The 27,003-nt window shown below is 39.4% G+C and overlaps 1 protein-coding gene across 2 annotated transcripts in view; it reads right to left on the bottom strand.

Annotated features, from left to right (window-relative positions):
- Positions 1–27,003, bottom strand: part of usp43a (ubiquitin specific peptidase 43a) — a 100,370-nt gene that overhangs the window by 8,272 nt on the left and 65,095 nt on the right. For both annotated transcript variants that reach the window (XM_044345751.1, XM_044345753.1), the window contains exons 7-14: positions 20,918–21,086; positions 18,934–19,045; positions 11,598–11,701; positions 8,689–8,766; positions 8,278–8,407; positions 5,551–5,670; positions 3,293–3,542; positions 736–894 (exon numbers count right to left, since the gene is read on the bottom strand). In XM_044345751.1, the coding sequence (XP_044201686.1) occupies positions 736–894; positions 3,293–3,542; positions 5,551–5,670; positions 8,278–8,407; positions 8,689–8,766; positions 11,598–11,701; positions 18,934–19,045; positions 20,918–21,086 (1,122 nt within the window). The remainder of the gene's footprint in view (positions 1–735; positions 895–3,292; positions 3,543–5,550; positions 5,671–8,277; positions 8,408–8,688; positions 8,767–11,597; positions 11,702–18,933; positions 19,046–20,917; positions 21,087–27,003) is intronic.

Raw genomic sequence — 27,003 nt, forward strand, 5'->3', positions numbered from 1 at the left:
AAGTAATTTTCGTCTGTGAATGCAAAATCTTTACCCCAGTGACAAAAATAAGCAGGGGAGGAAAGGCACTCTTGTCACCACAGAATTACAAATGTGTGGATAGGAGCTCCATCTGGCCCGATGGAGTAGGCACCTACAGTGGCTGCTAATGTAACCACAGATAATATGAAGTATTGTTGGAAAGCAAAACCAGAGACACAATGATACAGGAGAGAGTATGCTGGTCTACCAGCAGAAAATGGACATCTTTGTGCCCGGTGCTGTCCATATATTCTATAGGAGCTGGGCAAGAAAACATATGTTTTACTATTATTCATGAGTCAGGCCTGTCGAGAAAAACATCTATATTCTTAGTATTCCAAATATTCCAATATTGAATTGCTCACAGGCCATCAAATTATTTCTCTTATGCAAATATGCATTTATTGTGCATATTTTGTATTTTTTTATTATAACTGCAATTTTAAAAAAAATCACAATTTACTGACACCAGCAGGTCCAGCAAAAATGTAATGAATAACTTTGCATGATGTCCATGTTGTGAGTCCTATAACTGGTGAATGTTAAAACAAAAATTTCCGTTTACTTTGGGGAACATGCAATGACTCTTCTTAAGTAATTTGTATTACTTATATAAGTTTCTGTCCTACTAACGGGCATTTACACACATACATACGCTCTTTTATCCATTAAAATGACTTCTGTTAGCCAGGTTGCTAGTCATAGGTAGCATACCTCTGACGGAGCTACTGGCCGACCATGGAGGAATGGTGTTGCGTCTCTGGTAGAAAAGGATGTAGGCCCCTCTGGTACATATTTCCTCCTCTGGCACCAGGTCTACGCTGCTGTCATCATAGCTATACCACTGGCTGTCCACTGAGTTCCTACAGTAAGCTGGATTAGAAAATTAAAACAATGTTGAACAAGGGACACGTGAACATGTGTAACTTAGATGCAATGATGAGAAAGTGCTCAAATCAAGTAATTTATAATACATATTGCCTGAAGCTGCAGCCTCGAATACAGCATCTTATCACTCCATGCTGTGCTACTCCACTGCTGTCCACAAACACATAGAAGAGCCATACGTTTGAACTTGGGCATCCTTTTCTTTCCTTGTAATGAGCTCAGCTTGTGTTGTATCTTTCTCTCAGCTTGTTAAAATAGCACCACCATGTAAACAAAGAACCACTCCCTGACACGCGGAGCTGCTCTCTAGAGATCGAAGATGCTGCGGCAGAGTTCTTTCGGAGTAAACTTTACTAGCTTTGTTCATTGCAGTGAAGGAACGTATGGTTGTTCATGTGTTTGTAACTGATTTTGGACAACAGTGGAGTAACGAAGTAACAAAAGGATAATAGTTATGGCATGGCCCAATGCTTTTACTACATCTACAACATATTTTAAATATAAAAAACTCAATGTTCTTTACAAGAAAACTGCACAAGTAGCCCTGACCTGTAATAAAGAGGTTTAGACGCATTGTATGACACACAGAAAAAGTAGATATACATAGATAACCCTTCAGTAAACAGACATGCATACTGTATGAACCATGAGGGGTTTCAGGAGAATGGATCGGCTGCTGTCTGTTTATTCCATCTGTCAGATGGTAACAGATGGACAAACTACAATTTCTATATTCAATTTTTATTTAAGGTAAATTACGCATCGCCCTGCTGTGTCCATGTTATAGTGTATGAGTATGAAAAGACCCGGAGACAGAATGCAACTGTAGGAGAGAGCTGTCATGGCAACCACATCTTCCTCTACTCCCACCCCATCCACCTGCTCTCTCCAATTCTCCCACATATTAGGCTCAGTGTTGGGTGTCTTTATCAAACATCCCACGCAATTTCAGACTCAGATTGGCCTCACCTGTGTGTCAAATTTCCCATCCTGCCTGTCACCAGTATCTCAAAAGCTCAGGGTATACGTTCCTCTGAGGTTTTTATTTTGAAGTGGATCTCTACGTTGAACTCATTGACCATTGAGTATCCACAAGTGGTCTGAAGATCGTCTGCACGCTGTCAGTCCGAACAGCTGCACAAGCTCTGTTGGCAATTACTGGAAATACATCAGACATGTAGGGATTTCACTTGCAATTACCACTGGTGTGAGTATGGGGACTGACCAAAGTTTGTTGAGCCAATGTCTAGAGGTTGTTAGGAATCCAAATTGTGGCCCAAGGATTTTATCTAATTAGACACTTTTTAAGCCTTTTATTCAATCTTAAAAAAACTTTTTAAAACATTTTTACTGCGCCGTTCTTTCCAGAGAGGAAGTCCATTGGTGGGAGAGAACATCACTTGCAGTTCTCATGTAAGGAATTTGTCCTTGACATCCTCATTGGATCCTGCCACTGAAGGTATAAAAGAGTAATATCACTAAGTACTGTTCATCAAGATTATTTTCAATAGATCTCATCTACTTTTCTTAACATCTCCTTGGGTTTCGGTATCAGCTGAAAATGGAAAAAGCTACAATATAATACTGACAGTTTTATCACTGCACTGTATATCTTCTGCATCCTGATCAACACCACATACCACTTACAGGGAGACAGTAAATAATGTGAATGACTGCTGTAAGTGCATGTAAAGGATTTGGATAAATACTGTAATGTTGTTATACTAGTTGCAATGACAAGGTTGTTCATCAGTTTTGTGATTTTGACATGAAAAGCATGTCGACAGCTGATCAACAACTCGGGATTTGAAGTTGGAGCTAAACAAATTGTTGTCCACCTTACATACTTTGACCGTCCAAAGGCACATGACAGCCCTAATACCAATGTTAAGGTGCTGTTTGTTTCAGTTAAGTCTGTGGATTGTGCCTGTTGTAAGATGTTTGCAATTAGGTTCTGATCAAAATAATGACTCCGGGCTCCCATTTGTCTTTCTAAATACTACTTTAGTGTGTCAGTCCATTAAAAAAACCTCATAATGAAGTGTAAAAATCCTGAAAAACTAATTATTCAGACGGCGTTAAAGTGCAGCAGACTGGTGTGTTGTTCATAATTCATAATGAAAAAAATGTATATTAGAACTAAAATCATCAGAATCTTTTGAGGAGATGTGTTGAAATGTCAAAATGTGGAGTGGATGAAGGAAAGGAAGCAAATATTAATATTTATGAATGTGTAACCACCAAATGTTTGGTATTTCAATCTGATATATGGTTTAGGTGATTATCAAAATTGTCATTGATTTAATTGATTTATCAATCGTTTTGGCACTTGTAGTCACGAGCATTCACTTGACAATGTGGCAAAGAAAACCCACTTCCTTACCAGTATAGTGTCCACCGTGCATCCCTCCATGATGGTTACACACAGCGTAAAGGTCATACAGATAGTCGTGGGGGAGGGTCATGTCGGCAGGTTGGTGGTGTTGGCCTGAAGGCTGTCTCCAAGATGGTGGCCAGGCCCCCATGTTCAGGTTCCTCATACTCTGACTCCTCTTCACCACATGGGGGGCCATGTCCAAACCAGTCAGAGGGAAATGCACCAGGGTTGACAGCTTGTTCCTCCGCTCGCCCACCTGTTTCAACATTATACAGTATATATATGTGCAACTATGAAAAAAAATAGGCTTGTGACTTCCTGTTGCACCCCTGGGTGTGCCTAGAAGTGACCAGACTTGCAAGAAATTTTAAACTTGCCGAGACAAATACAGCAGCATGTAAATAAATTGATAAAATATTCTTTACTATTGAAAACTAGTGCCCCTCCTGGAATAGCAATGTTAGAAGGTGGAAGGGCTGTGTGAAGCACTTTGTTCTGGTACAGTCTTCTATGCAAAACTGGTCCCTGGCACAGAATCTGATTGATTGTATCCTAATGCAAAGGTGGAGAAAAATCACATTGCTAAAAGGATGGAAAATGCTGGAATGGCATTTTGCAGGAAATTGATTGATGGTGCTGGAACGGGTTTAACCTATGAGGCATGAGTGGGCTCAGGGCTCACAATGTATATATAATGTATATATTCTGATGGGCAGTGACTCAAGAAAAAAAAAGTTGCACACACTCCCTAAATTGGCAGTAATTAATCTTCTGCTGTGTTCCAATTTTATACCACCTTAGTCTACAGTGTGCATCATAAACTAATTGTCATGGTATAGGCCCACTATATTTACTATATTTGCAGTTATACAAACAAGGTCCTGCACTGTGTTAACATGCTCACAATGACCATGTTAACATACTGATGTTTGGAAGGTATATTGTTTACCAGGTATATTGTTAGTTATATATATATATATATATATTATATATTAGGTATATTGTTAGTTCAGTGTGTTAGCATGCTAATATTTGCTAATTAGCACCAATGAACAAATGACCATTATTCCTATATTTTGGTGAGGCAGAAGCTCAGACACACATCCGCAGTATGTTACCAGCAGACCTGTCCGGAAAGAGTTTGTTGTTAGATATTGCCCAGTGTTTCATTCTTGCAGCACTTTCTTTTTCATCTCGGTTGTTGTGCCATCCAATAAATAGCTTTTGTGCAAGCGTGTGCTCCCACAGCTCTAGGCAGGGACAAATTTATTACTGGTGGAGATGGAGGATACATGGGATTGACTGAAATTCAGGCTGTAATGCTGGATGTTGACTGGCTGTTGTTATCGACATTTGTCTTCATTAATGCATTTAGGTCAGGGTGCCTGTGGCAGATCCAAAAAAGGACCAGAGGGTACGTTTCAGCAATTGGTGTATCACACAGCTCAGCCTCGCTGAGAAAAACCAGGAAACATGAAGGGTGCAGGAAAGAAGGTTGCCTGAGTTTCACAACTCAGGTTCAGGATTCAGGAGGAAATTTCCATCTATTTCCATCTCTATATTTGAGCATTTTATCGAATTCACAGTTAGCTATTGAATTGGTTGATCATTTTTGCTTCTTCCACTCCTCACAGAAATAAAGAGCACAATAAAACCACACATATACATAAAACATGGATAAAACTCAAATTATTTTTCACTTTTCTTTAAGCTGCATTAATTGGCTTTTGGCCACTCGGGGGCAACAGGACAAGCTATAAAATATTACCTTAAGCTGTTACAGTAAATGTGTTGTCATCCAGCCGATATGGAGCAACATTAGCATTGTTTTGAATTTGTGTTTCTAGCCAATATCACAAAAAAATCAAATGTTCTCTCTCTTTTTTAACTCTGTTGTGGTTTCCACCAACTTCTGAGGGCTCTTTAGAAGGCTAAATGGTCCGCTACGTCCCCCAGCCAGTCACTAACTTTGTCTGTTTGTAGTGGATGAATCAGAACATTTTTACTGAATAGCTACCTGTTGCTGTTGACAACGAGGTTGATGAGAGTGGTGAGAGTGAATCAAACTGAAACTAAAAGCTCAAACATGCAAAAAAAATCTCTGTAGAGACCTGAGAGGGACTGTAGAGTTTGGTTCACCACTTCATGCAACTTGTTTCCCAGTTTACATTGTAATTTGAGCAATTGTTGATCAAAAAAGATTAGTGCAGCTTTACAGTACTACAGTATTTGTATTCAACAGAAGTTGCTTGCGGTTCACTTACCTGTCGGAAGCGCTTGAGATGAAGGATCAGTATGTCAGGGAGTGTCCACAGACTCATCTTTACCATGCCCTGCTGAAGCTGCTTACAGTGGGGGCACTTCCAGGCATCATCTGGGGCAAGCTGGAACCAGTCAGTCAACCAACCAATCAATTAAATGGTTATTAATATGGAAGCAGGAGTCTTTGATCTGTCTTTTATTGAATCTACCCTAATCAAAACCCTTTGAGGTCAAAAGTGGTTGGCCTTTTTTTTTTTTACCATAATCATGTCTGACTGAATGAAATTTCTTTTAATATACCTCATTTACAGACCAGGCTCCTGGGAGTCATTGTCCACCTTTCAAGACTCTGTGCCTTTCTCCCAAAGTGCTGTACAAATTTTCCAGATTGTATTTTATAAAAACAGATCAGAAAATAAAATTGTATCGTCTGATGTTTGTGCGTCATTTAATAAAACATAATAAATGCAGGAGACTAAAAATATGTTATAGGCTTCACTTTGGCAGGCTGCAGAGTTCAATGACCCATGGAATCACTGCCTGCAACGAATAATCACTGTTCTACCATGTTCCTGATGAGACAAATGACTGTTGATTACAGATGTATGCTGAGTGATGAGCGGAGCTGTGTCGCTGTGGCACGCCAGTGTGTGCGTGAGAGAGAGAAAGATAGTTATTACACCCCGTTTCCCTTGTCTCCTTGAGTCTTTTCTGTAGTTCCTCCCACTTAAGATGTAAAGACGAAATGCAAGGAAAAAATGTGAGGAAAGTGAAGTCAGGGGAAGACGTATCTTGTCAAAAGAGACTGCTTTTGCATTCAAGTGTCATCTCAAATGACAACAGTTACTGATGACATCTGCCTGAAAATGAAAAATCTGAATATGACACGTTAGCCTCTGCATGTTGCCTTTTAAAATGAAAATGACAAGCCTTCACACATGCACAACAAACCTATATTTGTACAATACAGATCAGTCATTATAATCAAATTTGTTTTTCGTTTAATAATAAACTGATTTTTTTCCACCAGCTGCCCTTGAAGCCGTTTTTTGTAGTTTGAGCACAGAAATATAGGCGATGGCTTTCTTTTTGCTCGATGCCATGGGGTTTGATTATAATGGTGCAAAATACAATGAAAAGTGAAAAGAAAAACGGTACATGAGAAAAGACTGAATGCACATAATATGAGCCATTACTGGCAGGAAGCCTCAGCCTTTCAAACCTGGATCTGCATTTATGGATTTTTTGCTCCTTCAGGCATCTTAATGGACCTCTTCAACTGTCTTCTTCTGTCTATCTGTTTGTCTGAAAGAGTTTTAATGGTTTCACTTAACAGTTTGAAAATCAAAATCAAACCATCTATCAGGTCACAATCTTTTAGCTGTGAATTTTGTCATTCAACCATGCTGCTAATTAAATGGAGGGTTATATCTGGGGCAATGGCAAGTCTTACATATTTTGGCAAAGAGCACTAAGATGGTTTAATGCAATTAATGAGTCACTGGTGTTGTTATGTTATGATATGATAATTAAAACATTTAATTAAAGAAGAGAATGAGAATGAGCGATGTAAAACACACACTGACACCTGTTTTCCAGCAACGTCTAATTCATCGCAGACCTGCTTTTTGGTGGTTCTTGGGTGACTCTTGACCATCCTGACCGATTTTCCTCTCAATAGCAGGTGATAGCTTGTGTTTTGTGCTTGTGTTCTCTGATTGTGGCAGTGACACAATAGCACCATGCACTTTATACTTACAAACAATTGTTTGCACACTTGACCTTGGGACCTGTAGTTGCTTTGAAATGGATCTAAGTGTCTTTCCTGGCTTGTTCAAATCAATGATCTGCTTTTTCAAAGCCATGCTGAGCTCCTTAGACTTTCCCATTGAAGTGTCTGTGAGTGTATCAAACGAGCCCCATTTAAAGTCAATGATAGTCACTCACAGTAAGTTAAAAGGCCGTGCCACAAGGTCAATTTGACTGACACAACTTTCTACATCACTAAAATTGATAATTCAAGTTGCTGTATGTATATTTTTGACCCAGCAGATTTTGTCATATTTCCAGAAGAACTATAATAAATCTATAAAGGAACCAAAATGTTTTCTGTGACAAAGATGGATGTGTTCCAATCATTCCATCACAGAAAAATAACAGTTGTAGAAATCATTGGAAACTCAAGACTGCCGTGACGTACATGTTCTTTACAAGTGTACATAAACATTTAACCACAACTGTATATATCTTTTGCACAATGCATGTCCATGAACGCTGCCTGTTCAATTCTCTTTCACACTATATTTTTTACATTCTCTATATTCTCTTTTCTTTATTTATTTTAAGTATTTTTTAACCTTAATTTTAAATTCCTCTAAAGTTTTATTTCTTCATAGGTAGCATTTGAAACTGAAAAGTATAAATGTAACTGTGGTGAGATGACGATAAAGGTTTTTGAATCCTTTCTCCTGCTCTCCCTGCTGTGCAACGGTTACTTAGAGCTACAGTTACGCTTCCTCTCCATCGGCTCATTTTAGTTGGTAATTGGTGAGTTTTTCTCACATTGCCAGGTGTATGGGGTTTGACTCAGCTTATACTGTGTTTGGAAAGAACAAAAAAAAAGCAATGCACAAGATGAGGAATAAAAACAGAAGAAGATAGAAGAAGAAGAAGAAGACAGGAAGAGACACTAGAATACATAGATAGATGGATGTTGTCTTCTGTCTCACCTGTTCTTCTTTGGTATACAGCTGGAAGCACTCATCCAAGGTACAGCTATGCTGCTGCAGGTGCTGCTGCTGCTGGTTCCTTACACTCTCCGCGTCCTTCACCACCTCCTCCTGGATGCTGCCAAACAGACTGGAGCACACACACACACACACAAACATACATATAAAGGTGTATTGATTCCATTAAGCTGCAGAATTGTGTCTAAATTGTTTGGATCAATAGGAGAATATGTTTGTGCAATTTCACAGACACAGACTGAAACAGCGTGTGTTCTGGAAATGTATAAACTGACACTCAGACAACACTCTGCAACAATTGATGAATTGTGTGTGGGTTCTGCTTATATGTGTTTGTTCACATAAGTGTACTCCACTTGAAGAAAAAAATGTGCACAATGCCACAATGGTTACCATTCTTTAATCTTGTGCTCCCACTCGATGACAACCTTCACATGCAGAGGTCCCCCGGGGCCGCAAAACTTCAGAGCTCTACAGCACAGCAAAAGAAAAATAGTAGAATCACATTATAAACTGAAATACACATCTTATTCTGTCTATGAACGACTCAATGTGAGCGGAAAGTATTGCCTCATCTCCGAGAGGCTGAAATCTGTGTTGCTGTCACACTGTGAAAAATGGACCTGGCAGTGAACACCTAAGTTTCTTTGAATATTTGTTTGTGTCATGTCGGTGCACACACAGAGAGAACACATACTCACACTCACTGGCACCAGCAACATCGCACAGAGTGACACTGAGCACAGGTAAGAACTGATTTCACATCATGTAATAATATACAAACGTCTGATGTCGAGTCATAATGTGGCGAGGGGTGTCATGTTTGTATTGCAGAGCTTACCGTCACCGCTTTGATCTCAGGGGGGGGAGAGATAAAACGGCATCTGTATTCAACAGCCAAACAGCATTAAAATGGCTTGACGCTATGGGTAGAGGTTATTTAGCAGATGCCTCGGAGTCGTGTCAAAATTCACTTTCCTTTCATTCTGCAAAGCATCTGTATTCCTGCATGGTCAGTCTGGAGGCTTCTGATTCTCACTATGAGATGTTTCCTTCCTACTTCAGAGCGGAACTCATGTTGTTGCCTTGTGAATGTATATGCATGCATGTATGTATGTACGTGCAGGCCTGTATGTACGTATATGCATGTATGTGCAAGTGCTTAGTACCTGTATATACGTACAGTATGTGCAAGTGAGGTATTATATTTTGGCCTAGGTGGCTTCTCATATGCTACCACTAGATGTCAGGCTTACATAACCTGACGACACAATCCAGAGAGGTTCAAAAGCTCAATATGGCAATATTTGTATAAAGGAACAGACACTCAAACCTAATATGCTATTAATTAAAATGCCCATCTACTGTATCCACAAATGCTCCTCTATCCCTCCAGTTGTTAATGTACTTGAGTTTCACATGAACACTGCAATAATAGTTGCTTCTGGATGAATGAGAAACTCGTCACATTCAACGCACAACGCAGGACACATTTATTATCATTATTATTCTCAACTGATTTCAGCTCTTTTGATTACTGAAGGATTCATGGTGTTGTCATGGGGCTACTTTGATTTATGAATCTCATAAGACACAAAGTTAAAAAATAATGAATAAATAAAACATAATAAAAAGACAATTAATTATTCCATTTCCCTATTTTGTTTTTAAAAAAAAAATGAATGTAACTTTAAAATGGAATTCATTTTTAAAGTTTTATCTCTCAGTGTTTCATTTACACCTCACAATTAATTTTTCCTGCTTTAACATTTCCATTTGATCAATTTAATTGACGCGATGAAATCTTTTTAATTTGAATATGTATAAGCGGCGGGTCAGTTGGAAATTAAATGAAATCCAATCACTGAAACAGTAGGAGCTTTGATTAGCCATACACAACACAACACATTACTGCTCGTCAATTAAACTCTGCAAAAGTCTAATTATTATTCCAGAGGTCCACTCCAGGCTACATAACAACATGCGGACAAACAGCGATCACTTAGTAACAAGGTGATTATACAGTAAGGTGAGGAGTGCAATATGTTTATCAGTGTAATTCTTTCACAGTAAAAACAACAGAAAATTGCAAACTATTCGGAGCAAGTCTCTAATAGCTCTACTGTGCATTCAGCCAAAGGCAAAACCTCGATACAAACAAATTTACTGTTTGACATAATGAGCCGAAACTAAATTATGAAGTCTATGCAATCATGTAAATATACACTAAAGCCGGTTCATTAAAATGGACGGCGCTATGTTGTTGATGAGTTGATGCTCAGTTGATTCTGATTACCTTCAAATATAATGGGTAAAGTGAGCCAAACTTCTCAAAATGAGTGTAAACCTTTAAAATTTTAAGTATAGAAACAAATCATATTTTGAATATTGTATAGTTTTAGTTTTATTTCTGTGTCATGCCAAACATTTGGCTCATCCTACATAGGATTACTAGACACAAAACATGCATCTTCCCATAATACATATACAAAAAAAAATATATATAGAAGCATGTGGAAAGCAAAAATAAAATAAAAACAAACAAAAAAGACAAATAAAAAACAAAAAGCAAAGCATATATGGTATATCATATATAAACAATGAGCTGTGGCGCACACACACACACACACACACACACACACACACACACACACACACACACACACACACACACACCTATTGAATGTCTAGCCTAACCTGGATGACATTTTCATTTCCAAGCTCCTTTGTAGAAGACCTGACCTTCACTGAAGCTCAGAAGAGCAGCAGCAGAGATTTATACTAAGATTATCAGCAGTATGGCAGCACCTTAATGCTCTTTATTATACAGAGAATAAAGGCCTTATCTTCACACCGCCAAACTGATATTGGTGTACATATACACACAAACACACTGATATATACATTGATATATATATTGATGTATTGATAGAATCAGTTTGTTGTAATCCTCTTAAGGTCTGTTGGCTTCTGAAAGGAATTGTGGCTTTTAGTCTAATGTCATGGTTCTGAACAAAAGTTAGATGGCAGTTTGTGTTTCCTGCTATATGTGCTATATGTGCTTTCACTAGACAAAAGTCATCAATATGCAAAGGCCCTTGAAAGCACTATTATTATTATTATTATAGATTGCTTTTAAGTAATTATTTTTTTCATCATTCCCACTACAAGGCCACATGCAAAGTAACATGTACAGAATGTACTATGTGTTGCATTATTTGACGTGAGTGCTTATGCATGTACAGTATGTGTGGAATGAGAGTACATCCATGTTTTCATGTGTGAGTGTTTGTGTGTCCTACCTGTCAACCGCAGGGTGGTACAGCGGCCTGCTGTCCTGTGGGGACAGGTAACTGTAGGATGCCGAGCCTCCCACCACTCGGATCTTAAACAGCACGCCGGCATTCTGCAGGGAGAGAAATACTCATTAATACAGCTGCAACCTGTGATTTGTCTTCTGTTGAACACTTAAAGAGCTGCTACATCACATAAATTATACCGTCAGTGGACAGTTGCCTTTAAGTCAAAGCTAAGTACCGAAGCTCATCCCACTTTGCTCTAAAAAAAAAAAAAGTTTAAGTTATTTTTAAATTTAGTGTTGCGATACTTTTTTACAAATAAAAACATATTTGTAGATATGTTAGTAAATGCCATATCATAGCAAAGATGCCATAAAAATCAATAAAGTAGTATTTTGAACACAGTATGTTTAAAACAATTAAAATAAAATAAACCAAACTCTCTCATCCTTTTCCAGTTGTTTGTTAATTGGCCTGCAGCCACTTCATTTTCTCTCTCTCTGCACGTTTATGCTTTGGAAGGTTGGATTTTACATATTTGTGCTGCAGCAATGTAAAATGTTCATAGTTCTGCCTTGTTATGACACAGATGCACAACATGTAGTAAGTAACATGCATTAACCATTACTGTTAATATCACCAGCATATTTTCTGCAGACAGACCGAGGTTAACTACTAGAATAAATAAGACCCTGACATTCTGTTAGATAGACTCACTCTGTAGCAAAGCTCATGTTTTTTTCAGCATGTGCTTTAGCAATCCAGCATTACATGGATGATAATAGATTATGCAAGATAATGCAAATAATTAATTTAAATATGTCTTTTGGGGAAAAAAGACTAAATGATGCATGTACAGAGCAGTTTTTTTTCTCTGTATGTAAGCAATGAAATCATGAAACAGCGTCCTAATACAGTAAAAATATTATAATGTAATGTGATATAATGTAATATAAAAAAGATGAGTTGAGCTGAGTGTTAAGCAGCAGGATCACTGCTGTGGTTACTTGTAGTCTTATATATAGCCATGAACACTGATTTACAACAGTAAGTTAACTCTTGACCCTGATAAAGATGACGAGATGTCAAAATATCTCATTAAAATGGACAAAAACAAGAAATAAGTATTTTGCTCTCATTAAGTTTGTGAGTGGACAGTATGACTTTGAAAGGATGTGCCTTGTAAAGCCAATAATCTCTGTTTTACATCAACACCACAGTTTAAAACACACAACTTCCTTCATTTATATCTGGCAACTAGTCTTGCCACCTCCACACTGGAGTAGTGAAAATGCATTTATAGATGGATTATCACTCCTCTGCTGCCTCAAGAGCACAGACAAGAGGGCTGAGTTATTAAAGAGCAGAGAACAGAATCAGGTTGCTAATGTCCTCGATATGAGTGGACTGCTGTTGGAGAATAGGAACTGCAGCCGAGCATAAAGAGAAATAAATTAGTTGGTTAATAGGAATCTAAAGTAGCGAGTGAAAAAGACACAGTCTCTCTTTTTGGTTTTAAGAGCCTGAGCAGGCATAGATTCAGATGGCCTCGTCTCTCTATTGGACTATAATGAAGAAGAGCAGCGAAGACACTTCATGCTAATGAGTCATCACACAAGAACGTGCTAAATTTTTGAATGAACTTTGGAGAGTTATGGATCCACACCACTAAAAATAAATAAATCAAAATAAGTGAGGATGCTGATGTTGTATCAGATAACAGAGATGAAACTGCACCGCACCAAACATGACAAAATATTTACATCACTGTTAAGACGTTAATGAAGGTTAACACCTGAATAAAAAGACTACCATTGTTTTCTGAGACTTGGCTTCATAAGAAGGAAGCACCATTAAACATGAAATCTACAGTATAGAGGAGAGGGAGTGACAGGGAGGCGAGGTCATGACTTGTGGTTTGTGAAAGTGAATCAAATGTGATGAAATTTAGTGATCAGACGATGAGTAAACGAAATGTTCTGACCAAAATGATCCTGTTTTTCTTCATTACCACCCACACCGAGAGAGGTTTGAGATTGTAAAACATTTATTCAGTTTTAAGCAGAGAGGTGGTTATTATGGTGAGATTTCAACATCACTTGAGACGACAAATAATTTAGAAAAGAACCTCAGGCCGACAACTGATGATTTTGACCTCTCATGGCAGATCAATGCCTCCACAAATAAATCCAGCAGAAGTCAGATTGATTTTGTATTTAGTGACAGACTTGGGAGAATTTTAAAACCTTTTTATAATAAAACTGCTCTGTCTGGCCACAGTCTGGCTGTTGGCCCTAAAGGAAATGAACCGATATGCAATTCAGCTTCTCTTCTGGGAGAATTCCAAAACAAGCAGAATTATAAAAGGGCTGTTCAGCACAATCACTTAGATGATGTCAAGCAGCAGATCTGGAAGAACTAAACCACATATTCTTAATAAAATATATATTAAAATAAAAGACAAAAGAATAAAAAAAAACACACCCTTTCTGAAGTATATAATTTATTACTCCCAATGTATTCAGTGGCATTTAATAGAAAACTGAGTCATGACAGACGAGGTTTAACTATGTTATGGAAATGTTATGTTAAGCTAATGCATTTGTTTTCAGTCATTTGTATGTTTCACAATTATTGTAAAGGCCAGAGGTACTTCTGAGATCATTTGGACAACAGAAAAATATCTCGAAGAGGAAAAAACAGTTTAACTTACCTATTTTTTCAATGTCATAGGGGAACATTTTGAAAGCTAAAATATTCCTCCTTTTCAGTTCAAAACAGCCGTTAAGTGACCCTGACTTGTGGAGGCTGTCTCACATATTAACAACAAACTCTACCTCTCATCCAATTTCCTCAGGCTCTAAAATAACTCCACTAGCCATCTGGCACAGAGCCCTAGCACACAACCAAATACATTCATATTCACATGTTCAATTTTGATATTTATTTTGTGTTTTTTACTGAACATCAGGGCTGAGATAATAGCACTGGATTTTGACATGCAAGTCAGTAACAAAGTCATATTTTCCTTTTTTTAATACCTTGAACCTAAAGTTGTATCTTGCTGAATAAACCTCTGGATGGCGCCAAAATACTTAATAATGAAGAATCAGGGACTGAATGGAGACACAGTACTCACACACCTGCTGCCTGTCAAAGAGGAATGAAGGAGTAAACTGGCTTTACTACAGATAATATTTATGTCTATATTACACAGCGATAACATCAAGTCATCGTCTTATTTTACCAGCAGAACTTTGAGCTAACATTAACCTAACAACAGAATACATACCCCAAATGGGTTTTAACCGTTGCTAGAGATTTGAACCAATCTGAAAACTGTGCAAAGGAAATTCAACCAACATGTTAAATATGCAACTAAAGAGGAAAACACGCTGGACTGTTTCTACTCTAATATCACCAAAGGATACAGAGCCTTCCATCTCACATCTTGGACAATCTGATCACCTATCCCCACTCCTAACCCCAGTTTACAGTCCCAGTATTAAGAAACAGAAACCCACCACCAGAACTGTTAAAACCTGGCCTGAAGGAGTGCAGGACTGTTTCTAATGCACCAACTGGGACCAGTTCTCTCATCAAGATGCAGCGGAATACACCTCAACGCTTCTACATCAGGACCTGTAACCAACAACAAACACATCTGTATTTCCCCCAAACAGGAAACCACGGATGACAAAGGAGGTCCAAATCCTTTTGAAGGACCACAACAGAGCCTTCAGATCTGGTGACTCAAAACAGTACATCGCCGCCAGGCACAACCTAAAGAAAAGCATTGAATGTGCTAAGGCCGCATACAAGAAAAAGATTGAGCACCACTTCAACAATAGGGATCCAACACGTATGTGGCGAGGCATCCAGCTTTCACTTAACAAGCAACAATGCCTCACTGGCAGAGGAACTTAACTGCTTCTTTGCCCGCTTTGAGACAAAAGAGTTAGACACTGTAGCTACACCCCCACCAGCTACCACCAATCACATACTTACCATACAGACACAGGAGGTAATTCTCAGCATTGTGAACAGTAAGAAGGCTGCAGGGCCTGATGAGATTCCAGGAAGAGTTCTCAGAGACTGCGCCCATCAGCTTGTGAAAGTGTTCACTAACATCTTCAACCTGTCCATGTTCCAGGCACCCACCCACCCACCAACCCACTCACCCTGGACCAGCACCAGTACGTCTATAGAGCAAATAGGATGCCATCACCACGGCTCTCCACATTGCACTGACCCACCTCGAACAGAAGGGGATATGCTGTATGCCAGGATGCTTTTTACAGATTACAACTCTGCACTTTTGTCCCCAGCAGGTTGGTCACTAAACTGCTTGACCTGGGTTTTAGTCACTCCCTGTGCATGTGGATCAAGGACTTCCTATCCAACCGCCCACAGACAGTCAGACTCGGTCCCCTACTGTTAGGGCCCGGAGGTCGTCTGTGCATGTATTGTGGATCTCTCTCCCTCTCTCTGGTGATCCTGCTGTGGTGTCTGTGTGGTGCAGGTGAGCTCAGCTAATTGAATGATTGCGACCGTGTGAGTGTGTAGGTTGTTCCAGGGAGGCGATTGGTTCCAGACTCTGAGCTTGCAGTTTTTAGGCCAGTTTCCTCCACCTCCTGCAGGCTCTCCTCTCTCCACTTCCAACCAACCTGCCAGCCAACATGTTTTGGTGTGAAATGTTGTACCTAGATTTGCTGAAGTGATATATAAGCCCAGGTTTGGCAGGGGTGGGTAGCAGGGTTTTTGTTATGCTTGGAGTTGTGTTAGTGATTTGTCTTTTCACTCTTTTTGTTTGAATAGGTAATCTTAGCTTGCTTAGCTTAAGTTCTCTATTATTTCAGTGTTAGCCCACCCTGAAGCTTTAAAGATTTTAAATAAAACCTTGAAAAGGCCTCTAAATATCAAAGGAGAAGAAGTAGAGAGGGTCTCCAGCTTCAAGTTTCTAGCAACCCACATCACAGAGGACCTCACATGGACAATCAACTCCACAGTTCTTATCAAAAAGGCTCAACAGCGGCTCTACTTTCTAAGGACATTTAGGAATACCAACCTGTCCATGAAGCTGCTTGTGTCCTTCTACCACTGCTCTACAGAGAGTGTACTGACATACTGTATTACAGTACCGCATGCCAACTGTTCAGCAGCAGACAGACAGGAGAGCTCTCCAGAGAGTAATTCTCCCCCCTGCCCTCACTGGAAGACACCTTCAGATCACGCTGCCTCCACAGAGCCAGCAGCGTTCTGAGGGATGCAACTCACCGCTATCATCACCTCTTCTCTCTGCTGCCATCTGGAAGGCACTACAGGGCCTTAAACACCTGCACTTCCAAACTCAAAAAACAGCTTTTTACCCCAGAACCATCAGTGAACTGAACTCCACAAAACACTGTCCCCCTACCACCACCACCACCCCCCCCAACATCATCATAACACAGCACTAACAACTGGAATAGTATTTCCATACAGTTGAGGAAGTGAGCAATAACATCTATAAATATCTTTATATAATGTGCAATCATATTTTTATAAGGTACAATAGCATTTGGTCCAATGTACAATGTATTATTTTTATTACTTTTTTTGATTTTATCTTTTTATTATTCTTATATCTCGGTATGGGCAGGTGTGTGTATCTGTGTACGTGTGTGTGTGTGCAGGTGTGGAATGTTAAATAACCCGTTTTAGGAGCTGCACAGCAAATTCTGTTGCACAACAATGTGCAATGACAATGAAGGCGTTCTCTTTAGAAGTGAGATAACAAAGCATCAGCAAGAACTAAAGTGCTGAACCCTTGGGATATGGACGGCCTTTTCAGGCAAAGACAAAATCTGTACAATCTGCAACCAAAAGGACCCTTGTGATTGTTCCTATTAAGAAGAAAGGGGAGAGGAGGGCAAGGGGAGGGTTTGACAAGTTTATATCTGGCCTGACAGGCTTTGAGGAGGTAACTAAGAAACTGAGATAGTGATCAGTAAAAACAGGCTGATATCTCTCTTCCTCCTCCTCTTTGGCTCTTTTCTTATAAAGCTGAAAGCTGCTCGCTCTGGATAAGGCCACCTCAAATATTGTCTGTCACCATGGCGTTGCCCATAGCAACTCGAAGACCAGCAGTGGGGACAGTGTGTCTGTGTGTGTGTGTGTGTGTGTGTGTGTGTATAGGAGTGGCGCTGTAGTTTAGAGCTTTGGGTGTACAGATCAATTATATGTGGAAACAGATGAAGCTGAAGTGGACGTGCGCTTGTCAGGGATCATCGTCAAAACTTGCGAAACATACTGAGAGGAAGAGAAAGTGGAGGTTGATTTTGACATGTGAGACTTCACAGGATCACAGGGTATATGGTGTAAATCTTAATTCAGAAACGTGTTCAAATGTAGCAGCACTATTATAAAGCAACATGCTTCTTTTCACTCTTTCCTCTTCTGTCTTCTACGGTGTTAAAGACGAGGATTTGTGTTATTGTGGCGTTAGTGGGTGGTGACATAATTAAATTTACACTCAGCACATAAAACCATAATTACTTGTCTGTAAAAGGCTCGGGCTGATTGTGTGTGTGTGTGTGTTTGTTCACATAATGTCCTCAGTGGTACTGTATGGTGAATTAGAGTGTTTTTTTTTTTTTTTTTTGATAAAAGGCAGTTTACAGTGTTTCAAATTTAAATATATTTTTCTCTGAATGAATGAAGGACGCTTCAGCATAATATACAGGGACACCAGTGTTCTCAAAAGAGCATAACCATCCAAAGGAGGGACACAACAGGACACAGTTTGAATATTATCAATCTTGTGCAGAGACTAAGCAATTCAAAAAATTAGTCCTTTTTGTGTTTGGAAGCTGTTTAGGACAAACGCACTGGTAGACCACTGTTTAAGAAATAATGTGTTTCAGTTTACTGAAGCAACAACGGTGGTTAATTTGGAATAAATCAAAAACAAAACTGCAGTAGGTATTCAATAATGAGGAGCCATTACGGCCAAATGCACAAAGAATTACGTGCCACCTACAACTAGGCACTGAAGCTTCAACACAGAATCCAACAATTATTCACTCAGCTTGCTAAACAGGGAATCTGCTTTATGATGTCAGCAGAGCAATGAGCCCTCACTGAAATCCATCATAAAATTCACAAAAACAAGCATCTGAGGGATTACTCTTCTCCTTCAAATGTATCTCAGTCAGTCAAAAACAAACAACTGAAACTATTTAAACATAAAACCCATCATTAATGAAAACTGATCAAAGAAGAGGAACCCCCGAGCTGAGTCGTACCAGGGCGCAAAGTTGTGTGCATCCTGTGTTATTGGTTATTGCGGTTGCATTACCTGAGCCTGAGATCCATTCAGCATCAGATAATAGAGCTTGCTGAGGATGCTCTGCTGCAGCTGGTCCCAGGAGACGCTCCTGTCCTCACGCATGAGAAATGGAGGTCCAAACCTGAGAGAGGAGAGGAGAGGAGGCATATTTCAGTAGGCTGGAGGTACTGAAAGATACTCCATTTTTGCATGCATCTAAGCTGCTTTTACCCAGAAAACTTGTTTGTACAAGATTGAATTGGATTTGTAGATATTTTTTGAAATGAAAGAATCACAACAGGAGAGTCTTTTGATGTTAAAAATCAGTTCAAACGCTTTTGGCTCGGATCACTTTTCTTAGGACATTCTTTTGAGATTGCTGAGCGATCCAAATAAAAGAACAAATAAATAATTGAATAATAATAAATAATACATTTAATTTTTACCGCACTTTTCATTCATAGTGAAACTCAAAGTGCTTCTGTCTTTGGCACACTGAAAGTTATTCTTGGTTATCTTTAGGACGACTAAGACTGTTGAAAGTCCTAAACTATTAAAACTATGCCAGTAAAGGTCCTTGTAACTTATTGTATCATCGCCACATCTGTCAAACTGTCCGGCGTGTGGAGTGCATCAAGGCTTCACTGTCAGTGCTTTGTGTCCTGTACTGACAACTTGAAGTGACATTATGTGGTGTCAGGAGCTAAATAAAACTGAGAGACAAGTCTTTAAATCATCGATGCATCAATGCCTCATAATGAGTTCTCTGCAGCCTCCAGGTTAACTGAAGGCTTACTGAACGCTCCCTGTGACAGTGGATGACTTCAAGGGTATTTTATAGGTAGATGGGTGCGAACCAACTGTCTACATTCTTTGTTTAGCTATGTGTAGTGTAGATGATGTTAGTTTCTTGAATGGAAATTCTAATATCCATGACAAAATAATTAATATACTGTAATAGTTACTAGTATTAAGAAGTGTTTTGGGGATAGATGGCTATGTAGAGAAATCCAGATTGTTACCACAGTGGCACACCAAGTGATACATCTTGATATTAATCAGACATTTCATAAGAATGTCTTTTATCTGGTTGCATCTAAAGCCCATCCACACATAGACTTATGAGCATGAACATTGTGTTCACAGCAACAAAAGAGAGCAACAAGATCAAGCACATGATATAAACCAGATGAATGAGGAGAAATTTGAAATGACGTCAATAATAAATTACACTTAATTGATCCCTATGTGGGAAATCTCTTGACTATTTAGGGCACCATTAACGGTGATGGTTTGCACACACCTCACTATCAGCGTACAACACTAAAAACCTGACAGAGCTCCACTGAGATTTGGAACATTATGTTTGCACCATGAGTGTGCCTAAAAAAAGCTGGCTGACCCTATCCAGTCACCGTGTGCAGAGATGAAATCATTCCAGCACCCTGTTTAGTCAAAAGAAAATAGGCTACTGGCTCTAAAAAGGACGCTTAGTATGCCTACTCACTTTTCAATCAGGTTGTCGTTCACAAACATGCACAGTAAAGTGGGAACAAAGCAAAGTATGTCCACACGCTCCGATTTGAACACATTGCTTGACTCTGTCTCAGGTTTGTACACCGTCAGCTTCCAGCTGGAGCTTAAGCTGCACAAGCTAAATAAAACCAGCACAGTCTGGGGAATTTGTGCAAAAGATATACAGGTCAAAGTCGAACAGAAGTTAGATGTTGACAGGGAGAGAGCATTAGGTGAATAAAGAGGAGAATAAGTATTCTATTTAAGACTGTAGACACAAAAGAGCAGGAGGAAAGATGTGTCTGCTGCTGTACTCGAAGACTCTAAAACAGTCTCACAAATGTAAGATGAGTCATCCTCAAATGCAATCTCTGAAAAGTAATCTAAGTTAATTGACTCTTTGCTGTTGTGTGCTTAATAAAAACACTTAAGATCAAACCCAACCTGTCAATAAAAACTAAACAATAACAATAAGAACAACCATCAGCCCACAGCTCACCTGACAGCCTGAGGGCCAGATCCTGCTGTGTTGCAGATGAGGAGAAGGACCTTCGTGGAGCCCCCCTGGTTCAGGTATTCAGAGGAGAGTGTACCGGATGGCGGTAACCTCTGACCATCTGGCCCAGCCGCGGAGGTGTAAGGAGAGGAGGGGAGGCTGTGGTGATACCCTGAGCAGAGCAGAGGAAAGGCAAACTGTTAATAAAGGCTGTAGTATAAACTAAGCTCTCACTGTTACGGTGCAGTACGGTTTCTTACTGGCAACCGTTATGAAAAACTTCATTTGTTAGCCTGGCCTTTACAGTTTTTCTTAAGGAAATACCTAAATACCAATAATTGGGAACAACAGTTTCCATGACTGCTGTAGGTATAAACAGGAAGTGGAAGTCATTTGATAAAATCATATTTAACCAAAATGAAATATATAAATATGTAAATTATAAGCTTGATAAAAACTTGTTTAACAAACTGTAATTTAAATTTGCTTCAAACTTGCAGTTATTTAAGACACAAACAGGTCTATTAGCTTCCAATAATTAGCAGGTGCACAGACTGAGGAGAATAATTGGAGGTACGGTAACTAACAACTTGTATTTCTTTTTTAAATTCATTTTTAGAATTTATGTTTTGGGTAAAATTCAGGTTTATAATCTACATTTAGAAAAAATTCAGTCAGAATGCAAAAAAAAAAACTTGCTGGGTTAGAGTCTGTGATGTTGCACCTTTTCCCAGCACTTCTTCTGTGAAAGTGTTACTCACATCAAAAGCGTTTCTATCAAGCTGGGAGGCAGGACTGAAATGGACCGGAGTTATGAAACAGCTTTGGGTGTCAGAATGAGAAACTGTTATGCAAGGAGAAACATCTAATGTGCCACTTTACACTGTGATGTTTATAAAGATTTTCAGAAAATTTCCATTATGCTAGAATTGCCCTTTGATTCTTATTTACCCTGAGGAGCTGTAAAGAACTACATCTGCACACACACACACAGTTACACACAAACACACGCACATGCACATACTGTGATTAATGGTGGGGAATAGCTGAAGGGGATACAGATGGCCCAACCTCTTGTCTCCCAGGAAACATAAACTTTGACATTATCAGAGGATTTAATTAAACAATGCTTGTTCGATCCCTGCCGTGCAATTAATCACTGCCACCTTCCAATATCACACACACACACACACACACACACATAAAACAAACCAAAACACACACTCAGGAGAGCAACCGTGAATAGATGAAGAACTTTGATGTAACACCTTTACAAAAGCAAGTCAACAGATTATTTAGACACACACTGAACTCTGTTCAAGAGGAAATGTGTGAAAGCATTTCTGATTTGCATCACAGACAACAAATACTGCACCACACTGAAAATGACAGACATTACTGCTGAATGACTGGAATTTTAGGGAAGTAAATACACTTTTTGATTTAAAAAAAATAATTAATGATTAAAGCGAGATCAGAACATTGAAAAAAACCAAACTTTGGGCATGACTAATGTTTGACCGAACTGGAGATGGTGTTTTTCTCAGCAGACAGGAGAACCTCAGTGTGACATTTTGTGCATATTGCCTGCCCTTTAGATAGCCAATTCATCTCCTGTCTCTTTGTCCCCGTCACCCCTCCCTCTACCCTCCCAGTCACCTTTATTCTCACTTTTCCGTTTGGGGACGTTTAAAAGTAAAATACCAATCAGCTTTGTTTCAACCCAAACTGTACAACATGCTACTGAATCCTCATGACTCACACTGCTAAATACTGTGTAATTAAAGAAAACACAACATAATTATCTTCAATGTTTTAAATTATATGAAACAACCAGTAATAATGGAAGGATTAAACAAGAATTTCCAGAAATGAATGCATAACTATCATATTAACATATTAAGTGAAAGGTAAACCTATTTAAACCCATATATTATATAGTGGTTTTTATAATCAGTCTGTATCTATAACCTTAAAGGGGTCATGTCAGGCACATTTCCAGTCCTAGGTCTTTTATTCTGGCGCTCTGATGGAATATCTTTGCATGATTTACAGTTCTAAAAACTCTTAATTATCTTCTACTGGTCCTTTATGCAGCCTCTGTCTGAAACAGGCCACGTTAGCGCCTGTATCTTTAAGGCCCGCCTCCTGATGAGCCCACTCTGTTCTGATTGATCAGCTTCCTCCAGCTTAGGAGGCAATGTGAACAAACGGTTATAGTAGGATTTCATTTCTATTGCTCGTTCTTTACTCGAAAATGAAAACTTCTCAAATACATCTGTACATGTTCGAGCTGAAATTTGATCCATAATATGCAAGTTGATATTGTGAACAACCCCTGAAACAACCTTAAAAACATGTTATGTCCCCTTTAAAACAACTCAGTTTAACAGTTTTAACAGTACCAGTATTTTAGTGAGTCATTTCAGAAACAGAGAGTAATATGTCATGCATGGCGAGGAGCGTGATTTCACCCACATCTCCTGGGTGTGCTGGGAGAACCTGCCAGACTCTCATTCTCACCTCCTCCCTCCCACCTTGAGATGGACAGAGGAGAGCCACTGACAGAGGGAGGTGTTAACGGGGGAGAGAGAGAGAGAGAGAGATTGAAGGAGGCGTGAAAGATAAAGGAAACCAAAGAGGAGAGAAGAGGAGAGACTGTGAGAATGAGAAGAGGAGAAGGAAGGGAAGAGCGATGCTTTCTAATTTTAAAAAAGTCCTTCCCGAAGCGAAATAACAAAATGTAGAGAAGCAGCACGACTTCAGTCAGGAGGGACGTTTACAGTGGGGAAGAAATACTGCACATTCTATGTCTTCTCATAAATGAATTGATTTAGTGGTTGATCTGCATAATATTGAACCATTTGTTGTTGTTATTGTGACAATGGCACGGCTGATGTGGGAATCAGGTTATAATGAAAAGATGAACAAAAGGAACTGAAATTAAACTGAGGGAGAAATAGATAGAGATACTAAAAGGGGGGGGGGGGGGGTTAGAGAGAGAGAAAGAAAAAGAGAAACAGAAGTTGCTCTTGAGATCGGAGGTGGTGAGGATGGCGATGTTAATTAAACAGCTCATCCCTGAAGAAGGCACCATCCCTCCTCCGGCCCTCGCTCTCTCCTCTTCCCTCGACGTCCCTCGACGTCCTCCGTCTCTCTTCTCTCTCTGTCTTATCTTTCACTCCCTCTCTCCTTGCTCTCCTATTTATCATCGCCACTATCTGTTTTCTCTTTCTTCCTCCTCCCCTAACTCTCCACTATCTATCTGTTTGGGATAAATCAGCCTTCAGCTTCATAGATGTGGTCAGGAAATGAGAGTAAAACAATGTGACTTGGAATAATAATTGCGTGAGTGTGTTTCAGATCTGTTTGATGGGTGAGGACACAGTATGCTGTTATATATATATATATATATATATATATATATATATATATATATATATATATATATATATATATATATATATATATATATATATATTTTACCACTTATTATTACATCTTAACACAGTCAGCACTGCAGTTTCTATCTTAAGAGACTTATGCAAATCAAGGACCTCCTAAACTCCACACTGAGTGACAACTTTATTCTTCTGAGAGGTGTGAAGTATCTGCTAACTGCTGCTACAGCAGGGGTTCAATATGACAAGGAGCGATTGAATAAGAAAACGTTTTATGACAGAGTCTCGGTTAATATCTATAGACTGTGGGTTTCTTCATCACTTAGAACTATGCTCTTGTCGGTGCCGTTACTCTGCAGGTATTCATGCCACTGCACAAAAGCTTCCTTTTATCATATTTTTGCTGTTTCACCAGAGGCAAACAGTTTTTATTTTTTTGCCTCATTTTCCCAAACAGCTCTGTTTGTTCATTACTGATGTGTAAAAATAGTGCAAGTTGTGTAACCGGAAAAGGATTCTGACCAGACTAGAAATGACATTCCTCCCAAGTGGTTTGAGACCCAATGAGTGACCCCTGTCAATGCAATCCACACACCTGACTAAAAATACCCGAGGGGGGCCGTGGGCTCGGCCCTGGTCGAATCAGAGGTCCTGACAGTAAACAGCCATCTGACCACGAATGCCCCTGATGACAACGAAGCACCTGAGCTTTCTGCCAACAGCAGAATGACAGATTAAGGAGGTGGAAGGGGAGTATCCAAATACACCTGATGCTGCTCTCTTCCTTTTTTTTTACTGGCTTCTCTTTCTTTTACTCACTGCATCAACTTTATCTTTCCACTGCTGGTCTCTTAAGTCTCGTAAGAAGGCACGATGTTGTGAAACAGTCGCCAAAAAAATCCCCCTTTTTCTTTCTCATATTAAGAGAAAACAAAAGATAAAAGTAACAAAGTTGCAATCATTGAAACGGCCTTCAGTATTTTGCACTAAGTTGCATCATGTTTCAAATATTGGTCTAGCGACATGCGGCGCTAATCCGCACTCCATTGTAGCACATTTTAGCTGTTTTACACATGTGAATAAATACACACAACTGTAAACATGCTGTATTTGGAGCTAAAAAGGGGCTAAATGTCACAGAGCCTTTGAACTGATTTTGGTCCAGTGTCTTCTGCCCTGCTGATTGGTTCTTCAACACTATTTAGTTGTGTTCGTTAGCGCAGATAAAGCTTTCAAGTTGGCATTCACACTGGCTTTTTATGGTACAGCACTGGTTGTAATAATAAGGCAGCTAATCTGAGTGTAGCTCTTATTTCCCAGATGATTCGAGAACACATTCCAGAGGCGGTCGTGGTTATCAGTGCTCCAACTGTAGACACACCAAATTTCTTTCTGTCTTCATTCTCTTCCGGATATTTTAAAATGATAAATCCTACTGGAGGGGCACCAGTTCCTCTGTGAATGTTCCTGGAAGATTTTTTTTTTTTTTGCTTTTCTGCGCTGAGTTCGCTTTAGGCAGCCTGTAAGTTTCCTAAAGGAACTGCACAGGATGTGTACACTTTGCAGGGTTTAATTTGCATGTGAGATGTCTTTATCTGTGAGTTTATTTATGTAAGTGATAATAAGCTGTGTGTTTCTGTAGGTTTATGTTGATCAGTGCAGTATGTCTATACTATATGTATGTATTACATTATATCACATAATTAAAACTTGTCCCTTGTTTGAGTCTGCAGGGACCTCTGTTGCATGGCATCTCCTCTCTCTCTCTTCCCTCATTTCATGTCCTCTCTGTACTGTGCTACCTAATAACGGGCAAAAAATTATTAAGTCCTACGTATAATAAATCTTGCTAATGTCCTGTTATAATGGCATGAATCACAAAAGTAAAACTTGGCAGAATATTGGCAGTGTGGGAGTGTGAGAGGTGATTTGTTTAATGTGCCGAGCGCATTAAACAACATGAGTGTGTGTTCACTAACACAGAAGTAATATCTGCACTGCGAGGAGCTGATTAAAAGGATGTGACTACTCAGATAAATACCCCAGAGTAATGTTGAAAATCCCTTGACTCTCCGTCCGCATGCAGCCCTCAGCGGTTTGATGGGAACGACACAGCGGCTTAACCTCGACTCCGCGGTTAAGTGTGACAGGACCTGAACACTCAATATTCCGCTGGAGAGAGCTGTTTGCGGACTCGCTGTTTACACTGAGTGTGTGTGTGTGTGTGTGAGAGAGAAAAGGAAGAAGGAGAGGAGAAAATGAAAGAGACTTTTACATTTATCTCAGAATGTAGATGCTGGTTGTGTGACAGATCTCTTTATCTTCACTGAAATATCACTTTTTTTTTTTTTAACCACCTTTCCCGGGAATCCTCTCTCTCTTTTTTTTAAACACACACAGTCTCTTTCTCCTTGGCCCAGTTGGCATCTCTCTGTGCAACCGACTCCCACAACAAATCTCGACTGACCTCTCCATTTCCCAGGAGACATGTGGCCCAGCCTGGCCTTTACTTTTTAATTTTAAGAGCATCAAGAGAACATCGCGCAAAGTTAGCACGCTAAGCTTCTCTGAGCTTCTATTCAGCAGGAAGTCGCTCGAGTTTCATCGCTCTATGTGCAAATCGCTTGGATTGTTGAGGGTGAAATAGGACGATATTCTGGTGCTTTTTTACCTAATTGATTTTTCGTT

This window comes from Thunnus albacares, chromosome 3 (assembly GCF_914725855.1).
Source record: "Thunnus albacares chromosome 3, fThuAlb1.1, whole genome shotgun sequence".
NCBI lineage: Eukaryota > Metazoa > Chordata > Actinopteri > Scombriformes > Scombridae > Thunnus > Thunnus albacares.